At 44.4% G+C, this 7,890-nt stretch overlaps 1 protein-coding gene across 1 annotated transcript; it reads right to left on the bottom strand.

Moving 5' to 3' along the window:
• Positions 1-1,369: 1,369 nt before the first annotated feature.
• On the bottom strand, positions 1,370-7,059 carry LOC142901348 (zinc finger protein PLAGL2-like). The gene is made up of 2 exons (XM_076045835.1): positions 6,905-7,059; positions 1,370-4,415 (listed from the first exon to the last, which is right to left on the bottom strand). The coding sequence occupies exon 2, from the start codon at positions 3,990-3,992 to the stop codon at positions 2,586-2,588; it is 1,407 nt and encodes a 468-aa protein (XP_075901950.1). The 5' UTR covers positions 3,993-4,415; positions 6,905-7,059; the 3' UTR covers positions 1,370-2,585.
• Positions 7,060-7,890: the final 831 nt, after the last annotated feature.

The raw sequence follows: 7,890 nt of genomic DNA, 5'->3' as shown, positions 1-7,890 counted from the left end.
GAGTACATTGCATTTGAAAAAGGCAACCAGCTTTCCTGAATGATATCGGCTCAAAGCTCATTTTGCACCGTCAGTCTGAAATGCTTCCATCACTGCTGATGTGTACAGACAAACTTTTCTGCAGCAAGAACCAACATTCACCAGCATTTGAAAAGTGCAGTCCCTATGCAGGGAGTTCTTATTGGGATGATCATGTAAAAAAAAAAAAAAATAAAAAAAATAAAATTATAATAAACTAATAATAATAATAATAATGAACTGCAGTAATAGCAGTAACAGCAATAACCATGAAGTCTTCTTAGACAGAAAATAAATGAAACAATGGTTAACAAACAACAATATGTTTGGCGCCATTGTGAAAACTCTGCATCTTTTTTAAGGAGTGATTTTCATTTATTCATTTATTTACTGACCCAGTGACCTAATGTGATTCCACGTCAACTCTGAAAAGAGTGTCCAGTCTTCCACAGCTGATTGTGGTCTTAGTGACCAGAATATCCTCCAATTAGAAGACGGTGTCTGCATGTTGAAAGAGGCGAAGGGAGTGTGTGTACACATTCTACCGTCAGCTAATTTCTGTTCAAAACAAGAAAAAAACAAACTATCACACTACAAAATACATGCGCTTATGACAAAAAGAAAAAAAAAACTCTAAACGGACATTTATGAACTTATACAGTCACCTGACTCTTCTGAGGTAGTAATTAGAAAGTGAAGTACAGACAGCAAGTTTGACTAGGGACACAAAGCTGTATGAACTTACAATTCAAATCTGAATACTTTTTTTTTGTTTGATCATCAACATGGGCAGTAACTGCTCAGTCAAATCAAGTTAAAACTATTGCTAAATTTTTTTTTTGCAAAATATATATCACAAAAGTAGAGGTAGAAAGTATGAATTATTTTTTTTTTTTTTACAAAGTCAATGTCTGTTGCTACAGAAGTTTAGAATCCTAAAAAATCTACCTTTAAATTGTAGCTTTAATGGCACAAGAGCCTAAATAACTACAATGGAAACAAAGAAAAGAAGACGGAGCCCTCGGCACGACTCTCTCTGTGAGGTTACGGATCAAATGTTCTAAGTGCTTCAACTCTACGCGAGCGATGAGACACCCTTAAAGAGGCACAACAGTAGCATTTTAAGACATTGGTGCAACACCTGGATGCTGGTTACATGTATAGCGAGGGCTCTGAGGAATTAAGGCAGAAGAGATCTCACCACTGCAATCTGCTTTCACTTCAGTCTCTTTTGTTCTACGCATCATACTGGCCATTTTGCAATCTCCATCGACATAGAGCGCTCGTCTATTCTTCTACTAAACTTTAGTAAACTTTCTAATGCAGATGATGCAGTATTTCACTGATTCACTGTCACGCTGTTTTGACACCAGGATGACAGTGAATCTGTAGCGGTTCAACCTTGAGCCTAGAAATGATAATGGCGACACTGACGTCAGAGTCAGTGTCTCAACGATGTACAATAGTTCTGTAAATTCATAGGAATAATTGTGCGAGCATGCAGACTTTGAACTCTTGTTTAAACAGATTTTTTTTAAAAATGACTTTTTAATGTCATATTTTGGGGGCTTGGTGTTTAGAGCTAACTTTTTTTTTAATTTAAAAAAAGTGCCTTTTTTTCTTATTGTGCTTTATGTTATGGACAAAGTGTCAGGAACAAAGCTCTGATTTAAATTGATAAATTGAAATTCAGTCTTCTTACATTTCACTTATAGGAACAAAAAAACAAACAAACACCTGATGTTCCCTGGATGAAAGAAAATAACATTTTGTGACCGTGACGCCTGAAATGTTGCCCACGTGCTTCTGAAAACTTCAGGAACACTGATTTCCCCACCGTTACTACATCTGATAAAGGCCTGTACGTTCACATCTAGGTGTCTATTTCTGCATCCCAGCTCGTCTGCCTTCCATTGTTCACTGTGACAATGATTTACAGTCCCAGCTGGGGACTAAAGCAGCGGCCATTATGCAGCACGGGGGGCCAATTTACACAACTCGGGACCCGTGGTGATCAATGCTGTGATTAGGAACCGACAGAATCTTCACCTTCTGAAATGGAAAAGGAAAAACTTGAATACTGCACAGAGGTTTTATCTCAGAGGTTCACCTGCAGATGTGACTGCCGGTCTTCAACTCGCACCTGTAACCTTGCAGCAACACATCCTCACCAAACTGTCCGTCTATTGATCCGTTTCAAAAATAAAAATCTGAAGATTAGTAAAATAAAATATTTTTTTCCCACAATTAGCTTAAAAAAAAAATCTGTAATGAGGGTTAAGTGCATGTACTGTTGGTTACAAGTCTCATAAAATAGTAGTAGTTCTCTATTATGGTGGTAGTATGATTTACATTTCAATAAAGGTTCAAGCTTTTTTCTTCTTTTTTTTAAAAAAAAAAAAAAAATGAGGTAATACTGATGAGGTGATTTGTTGTGTTCAACAAAAAACAGGAAAAAGTAATAATAAGAAAAAAAAAAAAATTATTTGCACCAACACAAAAGCTGCACATGTAATCAATAAAACAACAACTCGTCGCGTCTTCTTCCCATCAGAACAAGAAGTGTTTCACTGCTGAAAGGCCTGGTAGTAGTGAGGTAGTGAGCTGGAGGTGCTCATGGAAGGTGAGCTGTACGCCTGAGGTAGCTGGCTGTGGCTGTGGACTGCAGCCTGGCCCTGCGACACGTGATGAGCCTGAGGAGGCTGGAAGAGGCTGAAGGGCCCCGCTGGTGGTGGAGGAGGAGGGGGAGGAGCCTGGGAGGAGGAGGAGGAGGAGGGCGAGGAGGCGGCGGTGGAGGAGGTGGTGGCGGGGGGAGGGGGAGGGTAACTCATCACCAGCCCGCTCATCCCCATGTGGGGGCTGTAGGGGGGCAGGCCGAAGGGCAGGAAGCCCAGCAGGGGCCCCAGGTCCATGTTGGCGGTGCAGGACAGGTCCGACGACGGCACCGCCGGGCTTCTGCACAGCAGGTGGGGGTCGGCGCCGGCCACGCCCACCACGCCCTCACCCAGCACCTCCCTCTGGGGGGAGGCGGGCGTGGAGGCGGAGGCCACGCTCAGGTGGGGCGAGGGCGCACTCTGCAGGTCCAGCAGGAAACTGTCCACTTCGGCGCGAGGGAATGAGGTAGAACCGTGCTGGTACCTGCTGCCGCCGCCGCCGTAGGGGGGCTGCGGCTGGGGGGGCGTCTGCATGTGGTGGTGGCTCGACTGCGGGGGCTGCATGTGGCGAGCGGCGCTCATCCCTGAGGACAGGTGGTGGTGGTGGTGGTGGTGGTTCTGCATGAGGCCGCCGTGAGCGGAGTGGGCCAGGCCGGGCACGGCGTTGGCCATGGGGTAGGAGGGGTACACGTCCCGGGGGTACTGCGGCTCCAGGGCCTCCTTGGAGACCACCGAGCCCAGCTCAGAGGCCACGGGGCTGGCCTCCTCCTTCACCAGGCACTGGCGGGCGGCGCTGCCGCCGCCGGGCGACGCCGTGGCGGGCGTGCAGTGGTGGGGCAGCACCGCCCCCTCCTGGGCGTGGCTCTTTTTCAGGTGGCGGGTCAGGTGGTCCCGGCGGCCGAAGCGCTGCGCACACCTGGGGCAGAGGAAGTCGCGGCGGCCCGTGTGCACCACGGCGTGCCGCCGCACGTCCTTGCGGGTGTAGAAGCGGCGGTCGCAGCGCTCGCACGAGTACTTCCTCTCCCGGACCGCCACGCTGGCGCCACCGCCGCCACCGCTTCCTTCCAGCGGCCGGTCGATGTGGCCGCCCAGCTGCTCCAGCAGCGAGGGCGGCCCCTCGGGGCACGGCAGACCCGTCGTAGTGGTGGTGGTGGCGGCGGTGGTGGTGGTGGTGCCGTGTGCGGCCACCAGGTGTCGCCTGTATCCCAGCTGGGTGTTGTACTGCTTCCCACATTCCAGGCACTGGAAGAGCTGCTTGTGGTTGGTGGAGTGGCTCTCGTGCTGCAAGCGTCTCTTTAGGTGCTCCTGCTCATGAAACATAATGTGGCGGGGGGAGCGAGGGGCACCACTACTGCGACGAAGGGGAACGGCCGTGCCGACGGTGAGAGGCGGGACACACAACGCTCATAAGGAAGTGAGGAAGTATCCGGGGAACCAATGGCGAGCCTGCGATGAGAAGATCTTTGGTCCTGCAGTTCATCCAGAGCGGTGCTACGACGGCGAAGGTGAAGAGGTCGCGCTTGCTGAGTCTTTGACAGTCTTTGAGAGGTGACGGCCTGCGCTGCCTGGGTGAAGAGAGCCTCGATCCAGCACCTTGTTTCTGTGACAGCAGCTGCCATAGCAACCCTCAAAGGGCTGCGCTCACAAGGCAAGTGGCCGGTTGCCTTATTTTCCCCCCAATATTCGGCAGCTCCCAGATGGAACGGTCAGAAGGAAGGAAGGGCGCTCAGCATCTTTACACACCTGCAAAAAAAAAAAAAGACAAAACAATTTGTCACTCAGAATACAAACAATATGTTTTCGACATTTTCTCACAAAGAAAAAGCCAAGAAATTAAAAAACGAAATGAAGTAATAATAGAAACCCATTATAAATCTCACAATCTAAATGTCACAGGCTGGTTGTAGCCAGTGTGCCTAATACCCGTCAATACTGGCTGTTTAAGTTAAAAGACATTAAAAGAACCAGAAATAAATTAGTAACAACAAACAAGTATAAAATATATCAAAAATATTAAAAGCATCGCATAAAGATCCAATCCAACATGCAAAAAGCACCACTAACGAGGCCACATACCAACACAGTGTCTGCACATTTCAGTAGAATATTCAACTCAGTTTGGTACACAGAAAATGTGACGTACTGGTGTCGCCTTCCTCCTGATTGTTAATTTACACTAATATAAATGTTCTTAACATGCAGGAGGCCTATAAATAACCTTAAATAACCTTACAATATTTACATAACAGTCTACATAACAACACACAAGCTCTGCTTGGCAAAAACAAATGTGAATAACATTTTAAAAATGTAATGTTAGACAGGGTGATCCTAAATACACTTCAGGTTTTGAGACCCCCTGACATTGTGATGGAGGTTTTCAGGGGGTCGGATCCCCCTGGTCCCTCTGTCTGTATGTCGCACACTGATAATAAAACCCTAAGGCCGTCATAGGAGAGAATTGCTTGCTTACAACTGGAAAATTTGTGCACAAGTGTGAAAGTGCTAATTACAAGCTTTTAAGATCAGACAGGCATCGTTAACGATCGGGACATGGCGCTCGCTGGCTGCAGCGCCCTCGTGTGGGCTGGCAGGACAATGACAGTCATCCTCCCAGAAGAACTGCAGAATTTGCAGTGAATTGCTTCATTTAATGGTTTAAATTTTAAATGGCAATGAGTCTACATTGTATTTTCGGGATTCTGGGAAACGTACATAAAGTAATAACAGGTCCAAACACATACACAATGCAGATTGCATGTATGTTGAATGGTTAATTTTTAGAATTGCACTTTGTTTAATTAGCACTTACATGCTTTTGCAAATAAAGCACTTATAAAAATATAAAGATAAAAATATTAAAAACACATTTCTTTTTAACACGTACAGATATATATATAATGTATTTCTTTTCAATTCACTATTTGCACTCCGTACATGCTGCTATAACTATGTAAGTTCCTCAATATGGCATTTAAAAAAAAAAAAAAAAAAAGGCATTCTTATTATTATTTTCTAAAATGAAAATTGACCTCTGTTCAATGTATAATAATATAATATCAGATGAGCAGATTCATCTGAAATAGCAGATTTCTCAAATAAAATTGTGTAATAATAGCCACTAATAATTAGTAATTATATCCAATGTGGTCGTGTGATTATCGGCAGTGTTATAAAAAAAAATAATAATAAAAAAGAAATAATAATCAATTGCATCGTGCAAATCATGAAAACTTTTTAAACTTTTTCATGTTCCTTGTAAAAAAAAAAAAAAAAAAAACAACTTCTCTCCAAACTAGAACAGAAAAATGAATTCAATCAACTGAACACAACTTAGTCTGCAGGTTCGACCGAACAAACAGAACCAAAAATATATATATCATTTTAATGAGAGCGGCGAGTAACAAACAGGTCAAACTAAACAGTGCGAGAGTTGCAAAAACCAGAGAAAACCAGCCGCAAATAGGGAAAAACACGGGTGCTCTTGAGTAAAGCACGTGTCGTTTTCTCCCCTATTGAGTAGTATTTGTAAAAGAAAATAAAATAAAAATTTAAATCGTCGATAAATAAAGAAATCTTACAACAACAACAACCCCAAAAAAGAAGTGTAGTTTTGACAAGGAGCGGTGCGGTGGGAGATAGAAGTAGTGCCATTTTGAAGGCCCTGACAATCAAACTAGGAACGACGCTTTTCTCCCGTTCCAAAAAAAAATTATATACACGTAATGGAGGCGTATCTAGATATTATGGCGTGTAACGATACATGGTGGTGTATCGAACCAAAAAAAAAAAAAGAAAGAAAAATAAGCGAGTGGTTTTGAGAGTGTGAATCGGAGGGACAGGACAGCCAGTGTGACATGATGGAAGCGGAGCTACATTGACTGTTAGCTTCGCTCCGCTCGCGCACACAGGAGCTGCAGAGAAACGAGGCTCCGCCGCTCGCCAAAACTTTTGCTCCAACGTTTTACTATCGTGGCTATTCAATCAAAAGTCACGAATAATACCTCTCCGCGCGCACCGAAAACGTTCCGAGAAGGTGAACTAGGGCCACGGTACGAAAAGGGAAACGTGGAAAATGCAGAAAAGTGGAGAAAATAAACAAAGATGACGGCTCCACAAGTTGTGCAGGAGTTTGTGCGTCGGCTGCCTTTGCTAACTCCTCGAACATCGAACACAAACTTCCACCCAAGACCTCCGCGGCGGCGGCGGCGGGGGGAGAAGAAGAAACTCACCGGAGGAAGCAGCGATCGATCCCCGCGTTCATTCACGGTGCCGTCAACTCGTCAGCATTGTGGATAAAGTTTGTTCAAAGTGTTTGTGACAGTGTCGGGCCTAGACTGCAGGGCGCCGCGCTCAAAGCCATGCATTCTGGGAGAGTGACGTCATAGCCCCAGCACGTAACATCCACAGGGGCTTCCGTCCCTGTCCCTGTGCTGGTGCTGGTTCTGGTTCTGGTTCTGGTTCTGGTTCTGGTTCTGGTCCTGGTCCTGGTTCTGGTCCCGGTGCCACTGCTCTGCTGGCCAAAGCTGTTAGATCGATATTTGTTATTTTATTGCTAGAAACACTGAAAAAGAATTGAAGTTGTTTTTTGGGGGGATGTGCTTTTTGGCCTTTCTGAAACATTCATTATTAATCTCATCATTCTTTTGACAGAATTCCACATTCACAAATGTAAATTCACACATAGACAACTTCTTTTATTGCTTTTCACAGTGAAGTCAAGCAGTGCATCGATCAATTCAGGTTTCTCTTCATCAAAAGGCAACAAAAACCGTGAATATTTGTAAACATCAGCATTTTCTTGTCAAGCCCTAAAGTTTTTATTTGGGGGGGTTGGGGAGGATTTAAAAAATATATTTATTTATTTTTTGTCCTGGTGCCACTGGCTTTGTTGAGAGGTTGTGGGATGGCAAGTCAACTCCAGGTTTAAACACTGGCTTTAACAACATGTTGACGTTTTGACATCGACGGTTGATCAGAGTTATGCACTGAAAGTGTTTGGGTGTTAAAGTGGCTTCATCTGTTGGTTTTCCCAAAGAAATGCATTATCAAGAAGCCTGGCTCCCTAAAGCTCTGCACACTTTAAACACTGTGTTATCTTACATTTGTGATAAAGTTATGTGTCTTAGTGTTTTATATATATTATTTTACTTATATGATTTGATTTGATTTGATTGATTTCAAACATGTGAGAAAGGAAAGAGGAATAAAAAGGATA

Source organism: Nelusetta ayraudi, unplaced genomic scaffold (assembly GCF_046127955.1).
Source record: "Nelusetta ayraudi isolate G7.1 ecotype Tasmania unplaced genomic scaffold, CSIRO-AGI_Nayr_v1 ptg000088l, whole genome shotgun sequence".
Classification (NCBI taxonomy): Eukaryota; Metazoa; Chordata; class Actinopteri; order Tetraodontiformes; family Monacanthidae; genus Nelusetta; species Nelusetta ayraudi.
The sequence above is the reverse complement of the archived record's forward strand: the minus strand, read 5'-3'. Positions and strand labels throughout refer to the sequence as shown.

Bases quoted from the DNA above. Each gene is read 5' to 3' on its own strand.
- LOC142901348 (XM_076045835.1), bottom strand. From the start codon at position 3,992: ATGTTTCATGAGCAGGAGCACCTAAAGAGACGCTTGCAGCACGAGAGC.